We start from the raw sequence: 23,486 nt of genomic DNA on the forward strand, positions 1-23,486 counted from the left end.
GGTGAAACTCACCTTTCTTGCTCCTTTTATGTCAAGGTCATAGTGCCACACTATTGTCCAATGCCTAAACACTGCTGTTTCATATATTTGTCTAAATTAACAATTGTTTATTGTAGGAAGGTACATCCAACAATCATTATTCTATCATGGATAGAATCATAAATTCATTTGAAAAAAATTAATATGGAATAGCTACTTTGTATTTTGTTTCATATCATCAATATCTGAAGCCCTTGGCATAGAATTCTGTTTATTTTGATTTATATGGATTCTTACTCATAGTCAGTTTTTTCTATGAGTTTAATGATCTTTGAATGTGAGCTTTTATTTGTTTGATCTTAATATGTGACGATCCTAGGAACTGATGAAGTAATGGACTTTCCCCAAAAAGGATTTGTAATTGCTACTGCTGAAAGCCAGGGGGCACTACCAACCTGGGTCCACTTTGGTCCACTTCTAGGATCCTGAACTTAACGCAAGAGCCTGATGTTCTGCTTTCCTACCTTGCAGTGGCTTAGTCTTCAGATCTAGATGGCTACAGAGGTCCATTTTTCCAGTTTTCTAGTTGCTCACTGCTCCTCACTCTGACTTCAGTGTCCTATTTTGTTATTTTTTTTTTTGTGAAGGAATTTGGAGGAATTTTTTTAGTCCCCTACCCCTACCTGCCCCCTTCAAAAAAAAAAAAAGAGAACAGAAAAAAGAAAAGAAATGAAATGAAAGAAAAAGGTAAACTATTAATATTTATTATACATATTAAAAATGGAGTTGTCATCTTGTCAGAAGGTTAAATTGACATGAGTCATATAAGTATTCTGAGGGAAGATTGGGAGTTCTACAACTCAGAAGAATTCACAACAGACCCAGGAATTCTCTCCACTTTGGCATATGGCCATATACTTTATCTAGGTAAGTGGATTTAAGGAGGATATTATACACTATTCCTCACAAAATGTACACATGGCTTAAGAAGAATCTTGCAAAGAAATTGTATGTAACACAAACAATAAAAGCACAGTACAGGTTTTAAAATATGGCAGACTTGATACTTCTGATTTTAGCACTTTATCAGCTTCATTACAAGGAAAAAAGCAATGATAATGCAATCAGATGTCACAATGTCAGCCAACATTTTTAAAAATTAAAAATATTAGAATTATGTGAAATATGAATTTATATGCACTATCCTTCACTATTATCTGAGTCTAATTATATATTGTTTCTTGAGATGTTAGCTATTATAAAGCCACCAGATTAGCAAAATATTTTTAACATAAACAGAACATAAAGATAATTTTCTGTATTTTTTCTGTGATGTTAGAAGTCATGCAATATTGAATCCATTACTTTGCAAAAAGACAGATTTTTTTCTTTTTTCTCAAGGTAGGGTCTTGCTTTACTACCCAGGCTGAAGTGCAGTGGTGTGATCATAGCTCAATGCAGCCTTGAAAAATCTGAGCTCAAGTGAGCCTCCCACCTCAGCCTCCCAAATAGCTGAGATTACAAGAGCATGACATCATGCTAGATAACTTATTATTATTATTATTATTATTATTACTATTTTAGTAGAGACGAGATTTGCTATGTTGCCTAGGCTAGTCTGGAATACTTGGGCTCAAAGGATCCTCCTGCCTCAGCCTCCCATACTGCTGGGATTACAAGCATGAGCCACCCTGTCCTGTGAAAAGAGAAAGATTTCTTATTAGCAACAGACAAAAAGGAACATATCAGTTGGGAATATAGTGCTATTTCCTACTGTGGTTAAAAAAATGGCTGGGAATAAAAAAAAAAACAGAGAAAAATATTTGTTGACAAAACTAAAACGCAAACCTATTGGTCAACCAAAGTAGAAAAAGGGGTGGGGCAGGGGAAGGCTGAAGATTTGAAGAAAAAGGCATTTGAACAAATAAGCATTATGAACAAGCTTTGCTGTGTGTGCAGTTGAATGAAAGCATAACTATTTCTAACTATGTCTCAGCTTACGGTGTTGGCTTAATTCTGTTAAGCTTTTCTCTGTGCCATCAAAGTAAAAGTACCAAATACCAGGTGTCCTTATCAGTAAACAACTTCCTTAATAAGAACGTTTTATGAAAATCGATGAAGCAGTTCCCATCAATTTAAAAAGGAGTTCATACAGAAGTACAGAGATAGTACCACATGTGATAATTTTGTATAAATAAGACTTTTTAAAAAGTTTAATTTTCACACACTTTGAAATGAGAGGTGAAGAAAATCTTTTCTATTATACAGATGTTTACTATTTATTTAGTGGCAAGCTTTTTTTCCATGATGACTGGTGGCTTCGAGTAGCATGTTACCTATCAGATTTTTTTAAAAAAATTAAAAAAAAATTTCCCTTCAAGGTAGATGTGATAACAATAACTAAGAAATTTAATACTTCCAAAAAACCTGTGCTAGGATGAGAGCATTTAGAAAATAGATATTTGAAAGTGTTTCAGTTTTGTGATTTTTTTCTGAAAAAACTTAAAATATAAATATGTCACATATATAAATTTTCATATCTGCACACTTGAAAATCATGGGAACAGAGTTTCCCAATCTGCTTAAAAATCTTTCAGATAAATGGTTTTGCAACCATTTTGCTGAAAATTTCTAAATGTTATGTCTTCTAGTTTGATAGGAAAACTGATTGACATTAGGGAAGATGAATATTTGTTAGCCAAATTACTAGTTTGATAGGAAAACTGATGGACATTAGGGAAGATGGATATTTGTTAGCCAAATTACATTTCAAAAACCTTTTGTATCACTGGGTGGACGAAATGGGAAAATGAGTTTTATGGTTTAGAAATGCGGCCAATAAAGTAGTTCTTCCATTTTTAACTTTGCATTTTGTGAGGTCTCAGCTATTAAAACCGTATACCCACATAAACTCTTCTTAGAACTAGACTTTTAAATTTCAGTATCACAAAGTATATAACAAGAAATGTCAAGAATAATGAAGTATATTCAGCCCCATTGCTTTGTATTCGTGTCATTAGTAAAATAACATTAAAAATTACTTTTAACCATTTTTATTTCGTGTTTATGTTTTAAGTTCTAATTTAATTTAAAAAGTGAATATATATGTATTGCAGTGCATGTGCAAAAGTTCTTTTTTTAATGAACAGATGCACAAATAATTTTGATTGTTTATAATGACCTGTTAAGTAAGTCATTATTATAATCAACTGTTTATAATTTTGGTTTAGAATAGCCAACAAAATTTTTCTAAAATAGTTTTCCTAAAAAAATTCATGAGTAAAAATTTGTTTGGGAACAAGTAAAATGAGAAAACGGGAGAGAAAAATCACTCCAAATTCTACCATCTGTAGATAATAACTGTTGAAATTTTACTGCATACCCTTCTAGATTTCATTTTTTAACATATCTTCATCTTCCATAAACATAGGTTTATTCTTCATTTAAAACTGTTTGTCATAGAGAGTCTCTTTAAAGAATTATTTAAAAGGAAATTTATATGAGATTTTGGGACAGAGATTAAAATTTAAAGACACAATACTCAGGGGCTCTGTTCTGCTGTGACCAAGACATAATTAACACTGGATGGGATTGTAACATTTGTTAAATTTAATTCATTGCTTGTCGTGTAAATGGCCTTTAGATGTCTCAAATGTGCGGTTTAACTATGAAGTTACCAAGAAATAATCTGACCAAATTTTGTGGCTTTTTACTTGCTTTATCTTCAAATGGCCTATGTACCAAGGCAGAGAGATTAAAGGGAACTAAGATTTTGATAAGGCTTTTGTTTCTGTTCAGTATTACAACTGTATCCCAAATCGATAAAATATGGTTTATATACTAGAATTATTACTAGAATTCTAGTTATATACTGGAATTATTAACTGCATGTAGGAGGGTAGAGAATAGAACCAAGGGAGTGACTATGAATGGAGTAATTGTATCCTCAGAATTAAGCAGTTATCTTCCAAAGGTATGGTCCTGGACTCGATCTTCTTATAGAACATTTTTTATCAATGACTAATACTACCAGAAAAAAAAAAAACAGTCACTGACACAGCAAATGAAACCTAGCTGGGAAACGAAAACTAAGAAGAGGAAGTCACATTCTCAATGACCAGATTAGAATCAAAATAAAAATTGGAGAAGTAGTAAGAAGTAAACAAAATGAGTAAGTCATATGGGTCGGCTAAAAGATGCAAGGAAGAAAAAGAAGTTTCAAAAGGAGGAATAGCTAGCAATTGGCAAGTATCAAAGAAGAAAATTTAGGGGTTTTAACAAGTATCAATCTGACTATAATCAATAAAGTAGTGCTACTGTTTAAAAAGCAAACACATTATAAAATGTATTCCTTACTAAAATTTACCTAAACTTCTGCTTCCTAGTTGAGTGTCACTTGCAAACACTAATAACTTGTTCCTTTTCACCAGCCCTGCCATTCACTCTAAGAGCAAATATGGAGAACCTAACCACTCAAACGACTGAAATAGTAACAGAGAAAAAACTAGTTTCGATGAAAGATTGAATGTAATTTTTTCTCCTGCAAGAAATAGAGTAATTGAATAATTGTCTTTAATAGCATACAGTTATAATGATAAAATACTACTGGATTTAGGCACTTATGTACCTCAAGTAACTTAAAAGTAGATTAGTTGTACTCAACTTTCATAAAACACCGAGAGAAAATGAAGTTAAATTGTATTAGGAAGGAGTTAATGTAGAATATAGAGGGATTTTATAATATGATAAAAGATTTGTTGAAAATCAGAACAACTGTAAGAATCTGGTATAATTTCTACGGATAGATCTCTACTTTTCTTTAAGGGTGAAATGTGGTGATACATGGAGGGTTGAAATCCAACCCTCTGCCAGACCTCAAGTTTTGTGATTTTTGTTTTAGGCAGTAACTAGAATAAATAAATTGCACCAAGATTTTTAAAGCTATAACGGAGGGAGCATGCTTGTTGATATTAAAACTACTATTGGTTATGCCAGAAGACATTTCTTTAAAGTACTGTAATTGTGTTACATCCTTAAATCTAAGTGCAGTATCAGCCGCAGATATCTGATTGTAGACTTGGTTTAAAAAAAAAAAAGAACTGGAATATATAGACAATTGGCAATATTCTAAGGAAGCAGTGTTCCTATTTTATTTTCCAGATGATGCTACTTTATGTTCCTTTTATTTTTCTTCTTACCACTTGTTTTACAAATGACATATATTAACTATAGGATATTTAAAAAGTAGAGACAAGCAAACAAGAACAAAAAAGTGCACATGTAATTCCACAAATGAGGGGAGAAAATCAGCTAACATTTTCATGTATATTTTCAGACTTTTTTCAACATACATGTACATATAAAATATTTTATAATGTATACTTTTAATTTCGTACATATTTAAACTTTTATAAAAACAGGAAATTTGTAATATTTTCCTTGATTTAATATCATGAACATTATTTCCTATTACTAAGTCTACCTCTTCACTTTTAATGGTTGACATAATTTACATAATCCCTACCTTTGGTCATTTAAGTGTTTCCAAATGTTCACTCTTATTAACAACTTCAACAAACATCCCCAATGTTGCTTTTTTTTTTTTTTTAAAGTAAGCAGAGAATTGGAATAAATTAGAAATCCAGGGCACTTACTCATCCAACAGATATTTATTGAACACTTATTTGTGCCAGATATTGCATTAACTGGGAGCTGGGAAAACAGAACTGGTTAAGGCTAGATCTCCACTTTTAATTAACTTTCAGTCTCATGGAATAGAAAGATGAGCTGAGGAACTGGAGAGGACAAATCGCTCCTCTCTTTAAAGTAAATGTAGTTCAAGAGAAAGCTGCTGGGTCAGTGACCAGGTGTGTGTGTGTGTGTGTGGGTATCTGTATACACATATATATTAACTAAGCAGTTTCTAGAATTAAAATCCCTAATGTTAATAGGCTTAGGCATAAAATAGATTAATCCACAACATCTGCATGAGCCACGATCCTAGGAGCTGCAGAGCCATAAAAGCCGGACACAGTACCCAGCAGCCTCGCCTCGGCTCCCGGCAGAGAACACCCTCTCCCCGGCCTCCCGGCGCTGGCGCGATCCCACCGCGGGGACCGCCGCCCGGGTCCCCGGCCGCTGCACCCCCTTCTCGCGTCCTACGCCTGGCGGCCAAAAACAAAACTGCCTAACCACTTCCACTTGGAGAAGCCCTCCTAGTCGAGAGGGGCATTCTGAAGATCAAGGGCGAGGGTGGAAAACAAACTTTGTTACGTGTTAACTTAGTTGGAGCAAAGCGATTCCAGGAAAGGAGTCTAAAACTGTGCGCAGCGCTTTTATAAAAAATTGTTTCAATGGATACACGGGGGAGCGGGGCCGTCTATGGCAGGGCTTCAGAGCAAGCAGGAGACTGGCAGGCCGGCGAGAGCAGGTGGCCCGCCGGCCGCATCCCGGCCTCCTCCTCCCCGCTCGCCTGCATTTGGACGACGGCTTCCGCGGCGGCCGGAGAGGAGCATCCTCTACACTGCCAACTCGCATCAATGGGACTTTCCTCGTGGGAACTGCCCCTCCCGGCGGACGTGCCCTCCGGGTCCGGCGTGGGCGGGCGGGTGCCGCGAACTCCTTGCAGACCTTGGGTCGGCTCAGTGCTCCCTCAGCGCTCGGGCCGAGCCTGCACCACCCGCCGCCGTCGCCGCCGAGGGGGCGGGGGAGGTGCCGCGGGGGGCGGGCGCGGCGCGCGGGGAGGGGAAGGGGTTCTCGCGCGATTGGGCGAGGTTTCCGGTGTTGTGACTGAAACCCGTCAATATGGCGGCGATCGGCCGCGGCCGCTCTCTGAAGAACCTCCGAGTACGAGGTAAGCCCGCTGCAACCCTCACTCCCCACCGCCCGGCGCCCGCCACCCCTGGCACTTGCCTTCCCCTGGCCCTGGGTTGGGGAGCGAGCCGGGGCGCTGGCCGGAGCCAGGGCAGCCGCAGCTGGCCTGCGAGCGAATCCTAATTGGGGCTGTGTGTCTGTTTCGCGCAGGGCGGAATGACAGCGGCGAGGAGAACGTCCCGCTGGATCTGACCCGAGGTAACGCGGGGCGCCGCGGGCGCCGGCGAGGGCGCGCTGCTGGGGAGGAGCCGGGTCCGGGGCTGGGGGCCAGAGGCAGGGGCGGGCCCCGCACGGGACCGGCGGGGTGCGGGGGCCAGAGCCGGAGCCCCGCCTGCCGGCCCGCGGGAACCGAGCCCGGGGCCGCCTCGCCGGACCCATCCCCCTACCCAGCGCCCGCTTCCCTCGCCCGAGCCCTTCTCCGGGCCTCGGGCTGCTGCGGGTGCGGGGGAGCCCCGAGTGGAACTCGGCAGACCCGGCGACCCTCTGGGCTCGAGCTCCGGCAGAGTGGTTTGCACCTATCCCGGAGTCCGGCAGCCCAAGCTAGGGGCAGCTGGAGGGAGGTAGAGGCTGTTATTTAGGTTGCAGGAGGATGTTTGAGGGAAGAGCGACCACATCCTGCCCTCCCTGTCCCCGGAGCAGAAGCCGGACCTGCTCGGTGCTTGCCGACTGCGTGACTGCTTTCCCCTTTGCCCACCGTCCTGTGGGGACCCGCAGCATTGATAACTTGGTGGTGAAACCTAGAACTCGTCATTACTGCTAAATGTCTGGTTTATGCTGTTTCCCTTCTGCTTCCCTTTCCCGGGCCGCTGGGACTGTAGTTGGCTAAAGACCGCCCCCTCACCCTGCTGCAGGTTCATTGTTTACCTTCTGCAGTGGAGATGGGTTTGTTTACACCTTCCGAACTGGGGAAACTCGGGTGATATTTTTAATGACCTAATCCCGTTACTAGCCAGTGTTTCCTCTATCACTTACAGTACTAGAGTTTATTCGACATTATCTCGTTGAAGATTTAGTAGTTACGTACAAGATTCTTTTCTCTTCCACGATAAACAGGATTTAGCCTACTGATTCCGACGAAGTCATATTTCACACAGGCTGTAGCTTGGAGTGTAACCCGGTTCAGCTGTACAGAATCAGTTTCTGAGGTCTATAAAACACCTTAGGAAGTAAACAAAAAAACTTGTTGTACACATTCTGTATGAGATCAGTTTTTTACCCTATGTCGTACCTGACGTAATGACTGTTATCTACAGTAATTTGTTAAAGCTGGGCTCCTTGTTGACAACGGCTAGAGTGAAAGCATAGTGCATTTTCTAATTTGTTTTATTTTGCGTATCACGATGTAAGATTACTGTTTTATAAACTGAATGGTCAGCTTTCACTTAGCTAGAAGAGTACATTTTTATAACTTAATATTTTATTCTGAAAGTTCAGGGACTTAGTTTTGGGTGAACTAGGTCCTTTTACAAGACAGTTTCTAAAATATAATACAATATAATAGAGCTTAAGTCCTGGAAATGGCTACTAATTAGATTATCAATGCACTAATTTCCACCATTTTTTTCAGCAGATCGGTTTTGAGAATTAGTATAGAAAGATGTAAAGCTTTTGACTTCTGTGCAACTGTTTGGAAACTTGACTATAACACACATGTGAAAAATCTATATAAAATAGATTCACTAGAAAACTTCCTAACAAGGATAATTTCTACAATTTCAGGTCTGTAAAAGATGTAATTAGTGAGTGATTTAATTTATATACAGGCATATGTGTTTTAGATGAAGGTGAAGGGAGCACTTAATAAACTTGAGTTTAACTTGTGCATTAAAAACCTGCTTAGATGTGGTGCTGGAAATATATAGTTGTATTTTAAATTGAGTTCGTCGAGCTCCTATATATAGTGGTTTCTCTGCTTGGTGTCAAAAATGTTGAGTTGTGGAAGAGCTTAGGTACACATCTGATTTGATAATTTTGGCTTACTCCAGTTTTACTGAGGCACACAGGTAACTGTTTACTATTTAAAATGCCATATTAACTGAGAATTTAGTAAACACCTATGTCCATAGGTATTTCCAGGTTAATATAGATAGTGCAGAAAAGGCTGTTTTCGGCTTGCCCTGACAAAATGTACTTCAGTTTGGAATAAAGTATACACAGCCATTTAAAACTGATTGCAAAAATAAAGAGTGAGAGATTGTATGAGATCTGTATTTCTAAATCATAAGGAAGTTTGGAATTAATCTGAATCAGTCATTTTATAGCGATACTATTGTTTTAAAAAGTTGCTGTTGTGACAGAGATTTCATTGTTCAAAGAAGGCTTGAAGAAAATTCATGAGGAATTAAAGTTTAGTAATAATTTGAGAACTGTGAGGCAGTTTGGGTTGCAGCTGAAGGGCAGCTGTTTGTGGATTAGATTACAGTATGTAAAAAGATAAAGTTTGGGCAACCAGAAATTTTTTTGTTTAATGCCAAGGCAGTGTTTGCTTTTATTCTTACTTTTTAAATTTAATCTTTGAGAGATTCATTGTGTTTTACCTAATAAACCTCATTATAAAATAGAGGACATGGTCATTGTAATCCCTAAAGGATCCATCAATGTGTAGTGAAAAGAGAGTTGACTATAAAGTGAAATCATTCTGGATTGTAACCTCAGCTGTGAGATTTAATAGTTGGGTGATTTGGGGCAAGTTGTTTGACCTTGCTTTACCCCTGATTTCTTCATTTCTAAAATAAGAGATAACTTCAAAGGGTTAAGAATGTGAAAAGTAAATGAGCTAGTTCTTAATTAAAGTACTTGGCATAAGACCGGATACTTTGTAAGTGATATTTAACATTAGTTGCCTTCCTACATTGTGAAATCACAGTTTTAAAACTCACATTAAAAATACTTTAAACGGTTGTTTTGAATATTATAAACTTGTCAATAAGGAATTATGGTATTCGAGCTTCTTTTTTTTTGAAACATACTGTTATACTAATTGGGTATAGTCTATCTGAGTTAGAGTTCTTGAATATAACAATTGTAAAGCAATCTGTGACATTACCAATAAATTAAGTTTAAGCGAAGTGCAGTATGTTATATTCACTTAGGATAAAATGTGATACTGTATTTCATAGAACCTTAGAATTTTTGTCTCTGACACCAGGACATTTCATACTATTTAATAATGACTTGGCTAGCCTTGCAAGCTTCTTGAGGCTCAGAAGAATTCTAAGTTTCGTTGGTTTTGGTACTTGTGTTAGTGCTGTGGTTCATACATAGAGTGCCTCAGTTAAAAATTGTTGATGGATTAATTTTTATCTAGTTTAGGAACTTCATTATAGTTGACTTTACAGTCAGCGTATTGGTAATTGTTGCTCTCAGTTTTGTTCAGACAACTACTTAATTTGTGAAAGTCCCCAATATTTGCTAATGATATTATTAAATACTGTCTGTAATGCATGCCAAAATGTATTTTGAAGCCCATATGCTTCCTCTCGCCATTTGTATTGCAAGGATAGACTGTCTTATCAGTCCAGTAGTGCATCTCTTTACTGGTACTGAATCACTTGAAAAGATACAGTGTTCTTCCTGGGTAAACCCCTCCTGGTATACTTTAATTATTGTGTTCAAAGTGAATTCCCAGAATATGGACACACTAGTTCAAATATAATTATTAGAATATAATTTATTTAAAAGTACAGTTGAATTTTATAATTTTTGATTAACTCCTTTACGTTTCCACTAAGAACTAAAAAACTGACTTTCTTGGTTGCTGTTTAATACCTAGAAAAGCAGAAAGGTTCGAAAATGATGTAGATTTGAACTCTAACTTTTTATTTTCCAGTTTCTTCTGGTTTGGAGTTTTCTCATTTGTTTAATCATTCAGTTAGACAAAATGGACATTGACTGAACATTTATATACCAGATGCTGAATTAACTGCTGGAAGAATAAAAATGAGGAAACTCTTTCCCCCTTTTAAGGGTTTCATTGGAATAGACATAAGGAAATGATTGCAGATGGAAAAATAAATTAAGTAATCAAACTATATAGGAAACAGAGGTAACCCAATAGTAGCCAGAGGAGAGAATGATTAACTGTCTCGTGGGTAAAAGGATCAGAGAAGTCTCATAGTGGGGTTGACTTCTTAAAAGAATAATGGTGGACATAGTGGAAGGAAATATGTGCTCTCTTGGGAATATACCATGCCCTGGGAAGGGGAAAGTTAGGAAGCAGAGGAGCTGCCTAGGGTGCTGGTGATGTAATCTGACGGATGATAGAAGACTGGACCATGGCGTTGGCTACAGAAATGAAGTCAAATACATATTAAAATGGAAGAATTATCTAATTTGCTTTCTTCAGATTTCAGACTGATTTTGTAGTCCCCCCACTCTATGCAGTGAATTTTATTTCTTTGTTAAAAAGGTAGAGGCTGCCCATCCAGTGTGAATTCCTCAATTGTCTGCCCAGACTTACTGTCTTTACCCTGATTCAAAGAATAAAACGTTGCTATTCTTTTCCGAGGGTAACTTGGAAAAACGTTTATGCTTCTAATACTGTTTCCTCAAGATTCTTTGTAGAACTAAGATCTTCTCTTCATTTCTCCCTTACAGTTGGCTCAGTTTTCTCATGTTCAGCAAGCAATTTTTATGTTCTTCACATGGACCAGGTACTATGTTAGGCATGGGCTGAAAGTGGGAGATATGGAATGATAACGACAATATTACAAAAACTTTTTTTTGAAGGCTCTACAGACAGAATAGTTTGTCTTCACTCCACAACTTTATTGCTTAACCACTAAAGTCTTGTAAGCAAAACTCTCCCTCTGTACTGAAAATAATTTCTTAAAAGATGCTAGTAACCTCTTGCAAAATTTATGGGCATTTTTAAGTTCCACATTCTACTATTATACATACTATTACTATAATACTAGTTTTGTGCCAGGCACTGATTTCATTATTTTACTTAATATTCAACTGTTTTACTACACTTATTGTCTCTGTTTTACAGTTGAGAATATAGGCTTTGAAATTTTAAAGGGCTAAAACTCAAACAAGTAACTTAACCAGTGTCACAGGGCTTAGTGAGTGACTAGTATGTGTCTGATAATCATCTCAGAGTTGTGATGTGTAAAACTTTGCACTCCAAAGTGTACCCGCTTTTCACATTCTAGGTATTTCCGCCATCCTCTGTTATTCAAGCTAGAGATCCACTGCTTATCCTCTTTGTTGTATTGCTAAACTCCTCTGATTTGCTTCTGAAATAGCTGTTGAATTCAGTCTCTCCTTCTGTTCCCGTTGTCAGTTCATATCCTCGTTATGTCATCGTGTGGCAGTAATATCTTCTCACCTTTTTTCACTCGGTCTACTGTATGGCTGCCAGGATTATTTCCCAGAAATCTAGATCTGATCTTGTTGTTCTCTTAAATAAAAAAACAAAACAAAACACATACACACATTTTCTAGGCTAATTTTTGCTCACAGAATACAGTCCACATTTCTTTAGCTTGGCATTCAAGGCCTTTTTTGATTTACTCCCATATGGTTTTCTTCTGTACTATTTTAACCATACACATCTCAATATATCTGCCTCTCTGCATAGTTCACTTCATTACATACAGTCCTTCTCAGAGAGGATTAGGGAGAGTTTGCCAGTCTAAAGCACCAACCCCCATTCCACCTCTTTCTCCGTGGAGACTGTATGCCCCTACTTGAGAATCTTTCAGTCAAAGAAGAATGTTTGCTATTCCTTGAACATGGCATGTAGTTTAATATTCGCTTGACCTTGCGTAGGTATTTCCTTTGCCTTGAATTGCATTTCCAGCACAGTTTATCTATAGAAGTCCTAATTCTTTAAGATTGAGGTCACATGCCATTTCTGGAGATCCTTCCTTATCCTAGTGGGAATTTATTGCTTCCTTCTCTGCTTTTTTACGTCTTTATTTATTATTTTCTAAATTGCAGTTACCATTGTCTTACTTTAGTTCTTTGTCCAGTTTCTTCCCCCTTCACTAGATCTTTAGCTTCTTGAGGGCAGGAGGCCTGTTTTACCCATTTTTAACATCCGCTTCCCCCAGCATCCATCAGATAATCACTGAGGCATTAATTGACTGGAAGAAGGGAGTGAGAGACATGGGAAAAAGAATAGTACAGTATTAAGGAGATTAGAAGGAAAAGAGTGCTTTAAGATTACTGTCCTAAGGGACAATGAAATTGATGGTGCCATAAAATGGAGAAGTCATTTTGGGAAGGATGATAATGAGTTCAGCTTTGCACCTTGAATTTCACGTGATTATATAAATGTGTAAAAGGTGGCAGCAAATACTGGAATGGAGGTTTTAGTTGCTCTGAATTTCTAGTCTAATTGTTCTGTGTGTAAGATGTTGAGAAAAGGGATATAAATGGAAAAAGCTGAAGATTTGAATGTATGAAAATAGATAAGATGATGACGGTGTATATCACAGGGTAGGAATCAATAAGAAGAAAGGAGTCAATAGAAGAGAAGAGAGAAAATTGTGATCTCTTAAGCTAAAACAGTTTGGATATTTGTCCCCACCCAAATCTCATGTTGAATTGTAATCCCCAGTGCTGGAGGTGGGGCTTGGTGGGAGGTGTTTGGGCCATGGGAATGGATCCCTGATGGCTTGGTGTTGTTTTTGCGATAGTGAGTTCTAGCAAGATCTGGTTGTTTAAAAGTGTGCTACCCTCTTACTCTTTCTCACTCCCACTTTGCCATGTGAGACGCCTACTCCTGCTTCACCTTCCATCTTGAGCAGAAGCACCCTGAGGCCTCCTGAGAAGCAGATGCTGGCACCATGCTTCCTGTACAGCCTACAGAACCAATAGCCAATTAAACCTCTTTTAAATTACCCAGTCTCAGATGCTTCTTTATAGCAGTGCAAGAACAGCCTATTACAGAAAATTGGTAAGTGGGAGTGGAGCATTGCTCTAAAGATACCTGAAAATATGGAAGCAGCTTTGAAACTGGGTAACAGGCAGAGGTTGGAAGAGTTTGGAGGACTCAGAAGAAGACAGGAAAATGAGGGAAAGTTTGGAACTTCTTAGAGACTGGTTGAATGGTTGTGACCAAAATGCTGGTAGTGATACGGACAATGAAGTCCATGATGATGAGATCTCAGGTGGAAATGAAGAACTTAGTAGGAACTGGAGCAAAGGTCACCCTCATTATGCTTTAGCAAAGCACTTGGTTGCATTCTGTTCATTCTGTAGGGACCTGTGGAAGTTTGAACTTGAGAGTGATGACCTCTGGTATCTGGCAGAAGAAATGTCTAAGCAGCAAAGTGTTCAAGATGTGTCCTGGATGCTGCTAACAGCCCATGCTAAGATGTAGGAGCAAAGAAATGACTTAAAGTTGGAATTTGTTTTTAAACAGGAAGCACTGCATAAAGGTTTGGGAAATTGCAGCCTAGCCATGTGGCAAAGAAAGAAAAAGCTCTTTTGGGGGAGGAATTCAAGCAGGCTATAGAGCAACCACTTGCTAGAGATATTTGCATAATTAAACACATGCCAAAGTGCTGATATCCATGAAGTTGGAGAAAAGGCCTTCAAGGCATTTTAGAGACCTTCACAGCAGCCCCTCTCATCATAGGCCCAGAGGCCTAGGAAGAAAGAATGGTTTTGTGGGCCTGGGCTAGCTGGGCCTTGCTGCCTTGCACAGCCTCAAGACACTGCTCCCTGCATCCCAGCCACTCAGACTTCCAGCCTTGTTCAAAGGGGCCCAGGTACAGTTCAGGCTGCTGCTTCAAAGGGTGCAAGCCATAAGACTTGATGGCTTCCATGTATTATTAAGCCTGCAGGTGCCCAGAATGCAAGAACTGAGGCTTGGGAGCCTCTGCCTAGATTTCAGAGGATGTATGAGAAAGCCTGGGTGTCTAAGCAGAAGGCTGCTGCAGGGGTGGAGCCCTCATTGAGGATCTCTATTAGGGTGGGGCCAAGGGGAAATGTGGGGTTGGAGCCCCCCAGAGTCCCCAGTGGGGCACTGCCTAGTGGAGCTGTGAGAAGGGGCCTACCATCCTCCAGACCACAGAATGGTAGATCCACTGGCAGTTTGCATCCTATACCTGGGGAAGCCACAGGCATTCAACTAAAACCTGTGAGAGCATTCCTGGGGGCTAAACCCTGCAAAGCCACAGGGCAGAGCTGCCCAAAGCCTTGGGAGCCCACCCTTTGCAGCAGTATGCCTTGAATGTGGAACATAGAGTCAAAGGAGATTATTTTGGAGCTTTAAGATTTAATGACTGCCCTGCTGGGTTTTGAACTTGCATGGGGCCTGTAGCCCCTTTCTTTTGGTTGATTTCTCCTTTTTGAAATGGCAGTGTTTATCCAATGCCTATATCCTCATTGTATCTTGGGAGTCAATAACTTGTTTGTGACTTTACAGCCTCATAAGTGGAAGGGACTTGCCTTGTTTCAGATGAGACTTTGGACTTCAGAGTTAATGCTGGAATGAGTTAAGACTTTGGGAGACTGTTGGGAAGGCATGAGTTTATTTTGTAGTGTGAGAAGGACATGAGATTTGGGAGGGGCCATGGGCAGAATGATATAGTTTGGAGATTTGTCCCCACCCGAATCTCATGTTGAATTGTAAACTCCAATGCTGGAGATGGGGCATGGTGGGAGGTGTTTGGGTCATGGGAGCGGATCCCTCATGGCTTGGTGCTGTCTTCGTGATAGTAGGTTTTCACAACATCTGGTTATTTAAAAGCCCGTGGCTCCTCCCCCCAGCTCCCTCTTGCTCCTGCTCTGCCATGTGAGATGCCTGCACACGCTTTGTCTTTGCTATGAGTAAAAGCTCCCTGAAGCCATCCCAGAAGCAAGTGCTGGTGCTCTGCTTCCTGTATAGGCTGCAGAAATGATAGCCAATTAAACCTCTTTTCTTATAAATTACCCAGTCTTAGGTGTTTCTTTGTAACAATGCAAGAATGGCCTGATACGTAAGCCAAGAGAAGAGTTTTGAATTGAAGGGGCTGCTAGACTGTTGCGTTGAAGTTGAAGTCCAGAGAACGAGGTTCTGCTTTAATCTGAGGAAGATATGGCATGCTGTTTAACCTCTCTGGCTTCAATTTCCTCACCTCTAAAATGCATACTACTTTATACTTGCAGCACTTTAGCCTCCTACCTTTGTAATTCTCACATATCACTACAGACCTGGAATATTGAAAAGGTTAAAAAGAAAGCATTTGTAGCCTTGTTAAATCACTGTGAGTTGTAGTCCCACAAACAATAATGAATACATGTAGGAGTGGTGGTATTTCATAGCACTTTAAATTTAAATTACAGTCAACTCTCAATTTCCTTTTAAGTGATCCACCTGCAGTGACTTGCTGCCTCCTCCCGCTCCCAGGTCTCAGGCTACCAAGAATAAGACTGCGAAAAGCACAGTGGGGTGAGCGAATGATTTGCTTGCCTGTGTATCTGTGCCTCTGTCACCAAGCTATTAAATACAGTCCATTCTCAATTACCTGCCTTAAAAAGATGAATAATGGTAGAAGAATGCTAAATATATAATCTAAATACTTTATATTGGTGAGAAAATATTTTATGTTCTTTTCTCTCCCACAATAGATTGATGTATATTATTTTCTTTTACATTTTATTTGAATTATTAGCACAGATTTTTGTTTCCTAAGCAAATACTGTTAGTGGAAGAACATAAACAGGTTAAAATATTTGTTAATCTGTATGAATAATTGAAGTTGACTGTTAATGCTTTTTGGGTCATCTACAGATACTGTTATTTGTGTTTTTTTGTTACAGTGGCCAGGTTAAAGTTGAATGGCTCCTTAAAAATTATATCCATACAACAAATGTAGTTATAAAATTACAGACATAAAAGTAAATTGAAAATAATTGTGTAAAACTAGTTAATACGTATAACATTCATATACCCAAAGTAATAGGGTTGAAAGAGAACCTAAATATGAGTATATTCTTCGTATTCCTCTTTTAGAGGCTTCCAGCCAGATTGCGTAAACTGAGCAATGTACCTGGAATGATGAAATTTATATAAAATATAAAATTGAGGATATTCTAATGCTTTAAACATATCCTGTTAAAGATGTCAGTAAGAAATACAGAAAACGTTTTTTTAACCTTCATTACCTGGATTTTCAAGAATCTGCCTCCTTCAATTACTTTTCCTTTTTTTTTTTTTTAACCCCATTGTGTTAATTTGGATTTGTAATGGTTTTATTAATGTCAACCAGTATATTTTTGATCACATGGGTTAATTATATATATATTATATGATCACATGGGTTAGTTAATACTGTTGTGATTGAGGAAGGCATACATCTTCCTTCAGGGAGTTTCTGTTGGGATATAGCTCTATCAGTGTACAGTAAAAGACAGTAGTATTTGAAGCACATGCCAATTATCTTTGTAAGGGACTCTAAAAGCTAGAGGAATTCAGAAAAAATGGGAGATAGGTAAGGAATGGCCCAGAAGGAAGATCTCTTAGAAGTGAGGATATAATGACAATTGTAAGACCTTTGCATAAAAGAGTAGCAATTCAAATAAGTAGAGCTCTGCACCAGGGTTTTAAAACTTTTAATTTTTTGAATGAACGTTTTCCTGGTACATTATTTAGTATTTCAAGATAATGTTGAGAAAAAGTTAGGGGTAAGTTTTGTTTTCCTGTATATAAATCCCTTAACTATTGAAGAATGATTATATTACAGACAGGCTCTTCTGGCCTTAGAAGGTACTGCTGGACTGAAAGATTTGGAGCACACTGTGAAATACTAATTGTTTGTGTGTACTTGTGAGTATGAGTCTATAAATGTCTGCATTCCAGACCCAAGCCTAAGTAACTAGTAATTTTTTTCTTCCATTGTTTTGTAGTGCATATGTCTTGCACCTTCAGTAATACTGTTTAATGGAGGGAGTGTGCATGTTCAAAGTCCTTTGTAAATTTATCAAACTTATTTCTAGATGTATGCAGTCTGGAAATAGAATATAAATGGGATGGGTGGTGTTTTTGTTTTGTTCTACACTAAAATCACCAGATTTTCTGATCTCAAAATTTAAACATGTAACCTGACAGTCAGAATATTTGAAATGAAGATTATCCTGAAAACCACAGAATGTTTCATTGCCAAATTCAGACACCCTACCCAGCCCTCTAGTGATTTAGGTACAGGATAAATAGTGTTTGAGGAAATTATTGCTCTATTATAGCAGCAAAACAAGACTTCAGGGATTTTAGTCATCTTGCATTTAATCCAGTGAAATTTCATGTGTTTCCTATAATGAATAGAGAATGAAGAGACATAGAAGCTGTAAACAAAGAAGGTTGCCAAGTAATTTAGTTACTAAGAAGGAACAGCTTGTCAGATAAAAGTGTATTTAGCTGTTTTAGATGTGTGCACATACATATTTTTATCAGTAGTTTCATACTTCAAGAAATCACATCTTAAAATAGTACTGCTAATTATTTCCATGCTCAGTGTTTGACCCTCATATAATAAAATTTTTAATTGCACTTTTTTCACTCATAATTCTATAATGCACTTTCTAATGTTTACCACACTACCATCACCACCACTCCCCTCCCTCAAGAAGGAAAAAAAAGGAAAAATGAAAAACTCTGAGGGGAATGGAGTTGCAGGGAGGGACTCCAGTGGTTGGAAACACATTTTGAGGTAGGTGAGCTGTGAACTCTTAACATTTAGCCATGTGGTAGTTTCTGGATATGTAATCAGGTAGCAAGTGGAATATTGTGAAACTGTTTGTTCAGTGTATGTTTTATAAGTTTTTAATCATATCTGTCACATGTGGTATTAGTATAAAATTATAATAATGGATGTTTGAATACTAAGCTATTTCCTACCTTGTTTATTTAGAGTGACGTATTACTGTAGGCTATAACTTTCAGCGGTGTTTTTAAATGGCATAACAGTAGAAAGCAGGTCAGATTAATTCTTATGTCATATAAGATTTCATATGTTATATAAGAATAATTCTTACATGACAACAATTTGTAGTGAGTTAAATTTTAGATTGGAATAGTTTTAAAAATGCTTAAACCACCTTATTTTAATAAAAACCTTAACATTGTCTTTCTTTTTTCTCATGGGAAAGTTTGTTGTTTCATGGTCATATTTCAGCATTGTTTTGAATACACAAGTATATGTTATTATTTTACCTAGCAGAACGAAAAAAGTTATATATTTGAAAAGATTCTGGTTGTTCTTCATATCAAAATTAAAAGGAGATGATTAAGATTCAGGTAAACTGTGGCAGTTGCCTTTTGCTATGCATTGTTTCTTCTAATAGTTATTTTGTTTTACTAAAAAAACTCTACTTGATTTTTGATTCCTGGAGGAATTCTTTGCATACATCAATAATTGTTTTCATATTGGAAAAGTACCACAGAGAAAAAATGTAATTACCTTTAAAACAAATGTATTGCTGCTAAGTGTTCACCTGGAGTGCTTAAATATGTATGAATTTCGGAAAGGTATGTGCATATATGAATCTAATGTTTGTTTCTAAGAATATTTGGAAGCTACTTTAGAAATTAGTAGACCTCCCACTTAAAGCAGGAATTTTCTCTGCAGTATCAGACAGCTGTCATCCACCATCACTCAAACCTTCCATTCATGGGTAGGTTATTCACAGTGGTTTGTTCCTTTGTTGAGCAGCTATGTTTGTTAATAAAACTCTTACATTGAATTAGCAAAATATCTAATGAAAAAATAACTTTCTGCAGTTAGTCCTAGTTCTTTTATTTGGTAAGTGTTTGCAAATAAAAAGTAGTAGATGTAATCAGGCTGGACACTGCTGTATGCTATTAGAGATTTGGTTACCCTTCTCTTCTTATACACAGGCTACTCACCAAGTATTTATTGAGTACTGGTTATGTGTCCAGCATTGTTCTGATTGGTAAATGTTTAATCGTCTTTGAACACAAGAAATAGTAGCAGCAGCTGCCGTATTTTGAATAATGTATGTTGGGGAGTGTGTTAAAAACATTACTTAAATTCTCATTGTCTTCCTACATACTTAGGAGAATATGTATTAATACACCTGTGTAACTGATGAGGAAAATGGGGCGATGCCTAACTAGCCCAAGATCATATAGGTATTATGAGAGAGAGAGGTGGGGTTCAGAAGCCTTTCTTTGTTTCTGATTCTAAAACCCATGCACTTACCCCTTTGCAGTCTTCCCAAAGACAGCATCATGTATAAGATAAATCATATGACTAAGACTAAATGAGTATTCTATGTATTGTAGAGTATTGATTTGGAACCCCCAGGAACCAGGTTATTAACTGAGATCCGAAATGTATATTTTAGCCATTTTGATACAGTTGTTTCTAGAGCTGGTTCCTGTTCTTTTCTAACTTGAGAAAATACCAACTATTAACTTGAGAAAAAGTTGAAGTATGTTAACTTTTTCTCCTTGGCTAGGGTCATCATTATGAATATTGATTTTTGTGTTGGGGTGGAGTGAAGACAATTTATTACTACCCTCTGTAATACCTCACCGCTCTTTTGATTCCTGTATGCCTCTACGTTTCTTTCAGCTGTCACTTTACAATGCAGTTATTATCCCTATATTTAGTAGTCCTTTAATTCTTTGTTTTTTACTTTTATTGTGCTGTAGAATGGCAACTGTAAGTGTGGACTTACGCTAATATATGTAAAATAGGATAAATAGGTTGTGATTATGAAGAATTAAGAGGCTCTACTATGCATAACATGTGAATAAACTTGGTGATGATACATACTTTGAATTTTTATTGTCACTTTTTGGAGTGCTTACATTTGAGTACTGGTTTTCCAAATAGGTAATTGCCTCATAGCATAGTTCAGAGTAGGTGAAGTATGACTTGATATGGAGTTGGCTTATACGTATGTAATATGGATAGTAGGATTATATGGAGATAGCTAATAAGTTACAAAATATAACTTATATGGACAAAGTAACATCTAATAAGGTACTGATTGCATGATATGAAGACAGTCTAGTATTGACTAAAAGCACGGTGTCGTACCCAGACAGATCTAGATTTGAATCTTGATCCTGCCTTTGAGAAGTTAAGGGCTCTGCTGGACAAGTTGCCTTTTCTGAGCGTGTTTCTTCATCTCCTTTTGAGATAACACTTATTTGAGGATTGAAGGAAATGTTTGTAAAATATTTATTACAGTTTTAGTGCACAGATATAAAGAAATAGATATTACATATTCTTATTTGTATGGTCAGTGAAAGCAAAAGAGATGAGAATGGAGAGATTGATGTGAGCTGGAAAAAAAAATCATAGGAAGTGGAGGATTGTTTCAACCTTGGATGGGTAGAATGTGGTTAAATCTAGAGGAAATAAGGCATAAATAAAGGCATGACACATTTTACTGAAAGGAACCATAAGAATATAGAATTTTAGTATTAGATTTGTAGGATAAGGGTAAGTTGTTGAGGACCTTCAGAACCGCAGAGAAAACAGTAAATGTTATATAAAAATTTTCCTTTATTGAAAGATAGCATAGATCCAAAAAGTCTTTGTTATAAATGTACAATTCTGAGAATTTTGACAAATTGAACACATGGGGAATCAGAACCCAGATCAAGAAACATAATATTGCAATACCCTGGAAGCTCCCATTCTGTTTCCTTCCAGGCACTACTTTCCCAGCCAAGGAAGGCACTATCCTGACCTCTAATGCCATAGATTAGTTTAGCTGCCGGTTTTTGAACTTTATAAAATGAGTACATCTTTGAGTGCTCAGAGAATATACTCTTATTTATCACCATAGATTAGTTTAGCCTGTTTTTGAACTTTATAAAATGTACTCATGCAGTAGATATACTCTTTTTGTAAAGTTCAAAAACAGGCCAAACTAATCTATGGTGATAAGTAAGAGTGTATACTCTTTTGTATCTGCCTTCTTATGCCTGATGTTATGTCTTATCACCATGTTGTATATATAAAGTTATTTTAATCTAAGTCTGCTCATGTGTATCAGGTGTGTTATGATGTGGATGGATTCTTTAGGATTGTCAGTGGGCTTATATGAGTGGATAAAGTTTGAAGTAATTACAGTAATTCCACCTTAATTTAAAAATTTTAAATCATCTTCTCCATTTCTCTTCTGTGTCTTCAGCCTGAACTTTTCATTGAACAGGTTTTGGCCAGTTAATAATATGTCTAGATAGGTGAACTTATTTTTGAATGACTGTTTAATGAAAAATAATCAAATTACTTATAAAGACTTCAAAACTACAGATTAGAAAGTTGAAAAAATTAGAATTGTAATCTAGTAGAAGTTTTGTGTTGACCTAATTATGTTTCTGGGATGATTACCAAAATCAATTTAGTATTTCTACAGAGAAAAAGGGAAGATGATAAACATCCTCAGTTCAACAGTATGCTCATGTGGAAATATCAATATTTGTTAATATGTTAGATTTACAACATGCAGTTGTAATTGTGCATCAAAGTTGAAAAGTTGTTAGAATACAAAATAGAGATCCTTCTCCTTGAAAGAGCATACATATATAAATATCTTTTCTGATTCTCTATTTTAAGAGTTCAAAATAAACCATTAGAACTGTCTTATACCACTCCAGGTTTTACATAGACGGAAGTCATAAAGTAATGTCATGGATTTTCTAATAGATATATTAGAACTTTATTAGACTGATAGTATCTAACATCTGATTGATACTTATAACCTGTCTCTGTGTGATTGTTTCTCTTTCTGCCTTGTTTTTCTGTTTCTCTCATTGCTTTCTGTTTCTATTTTGCTATTTCTAGCCTTTCTTCAGATGACCCTTTAAATAGAGTATGCTATATAGATGAATTACATTTTTCTTTTGTTGTACTTGCTACCTCTTTATGTTCCCTGATTTAAAATAAGTTTTAATATTTAGATTTTTTGTTGTTTTCAGTGATTATTTGCCCCCTAAGAAATAGTGATGTGAGAGTTGGAATAGAAAAAGATTCCACTGCCTTTCTTTTGGTGCTTGTCTCCGAGAAATTTAAACCAGGTATTTTGTAGGAAATTGATTAAATACCTGACAGCAACTTGGCAACATGTGTTGTTTTAGCATACACTTTTAAAATAAAGAAAATTTTTACTTATTTCAGTATGCAAAGCACTAGAGTAAATATGAAAGTGAAACAAAAATACTGAAGTGTATGAAGGTAAAGAAGTTTCTGATGAAGTACATTTTCTAAATGCTGATAATTAACTATTAGTATTAATTTATTTTAAATACTTGAAGTGTATTAAATTTTTATACATACACTCTTTGGAAGTGTGGAAAACAGTGAGTTGGGAATTTCCTGAAGATGGGAACACTTAATATAACCTTGACAGATCCTTGCTGACTCTGAGTCTAGACTAAAAAGTTCACTGAGCAGATTTAAACTGAGTGTAGATTATTAGCTACCAAAAGAATACTTGTTTTTAGTGGTGAATTTTAAGTGATTGCTTGATTCTATTAAGAGTGATATAATGCAGTAAATGTATATTTTTAACCAGGATTATATTATTTATTGCTCTTATATATACTGGTACATCATTTTCCTTTTTCCAACCATTTTAAATGACTTTCCTTAGAATAAAGCTGAAGTAGTGCAGTAAACTAATGACTGTTCCACATGATCTGAACTTTGTCTAAAGTG

At 37.1% G+C, this 23,486-nt stretch overlaps 1 protein-coding gene across 5 annotated transcripts in view; it reads left to right on the plus strand.

Annotated features, from left to right (window-relative positions):
• Positions 1–6,655: 6,655 nt before the first annotated feature.
• RICTOR (RPTOR independent companion of MTOR complex 2) overlaps positions 6,656–23,486 on the plus strand; it is a 136,145-nt gene continuing 119,314 nt past the window's right edge. For 4 of the 5 annotated variants that reach the window (XM_034960143.2, XM_034960145.2, XM_034960144.2 and 1 more), the window contains exons 1-2: positions 6,656–6,832; positions 7,003–7,050. In XM_034960143.2, the coding sequence (XP_034816034.2) occupies positions 6,784–6,832; positions 7,003–7,050 (97 nt within the window). In that variant the 5' untranslated portion in view covers positions 6,656–6,783. The remainder of the gene's footprint in view (positions 6,833–7,002; positions 7,051–23,486) is intronic. The other variant, XM_008963328.4, reaches the window with a different exon arrangement.

This window comes from Pan paniscus, chromosome 4 (assembly GCF_029289425.2).
Source record: "Pan paniscus chromosome 4, NHGRI_mPanPan1-v2.0_pri, whole genome shotgun sequence".
In the NCBI taxonomy this organism is placed as follows: domain Eukaryota; kingdom Metazoa; phylum Chordata; class Mammalia; order Primates; family Hominidae; genus Pan; species Pan paniscus.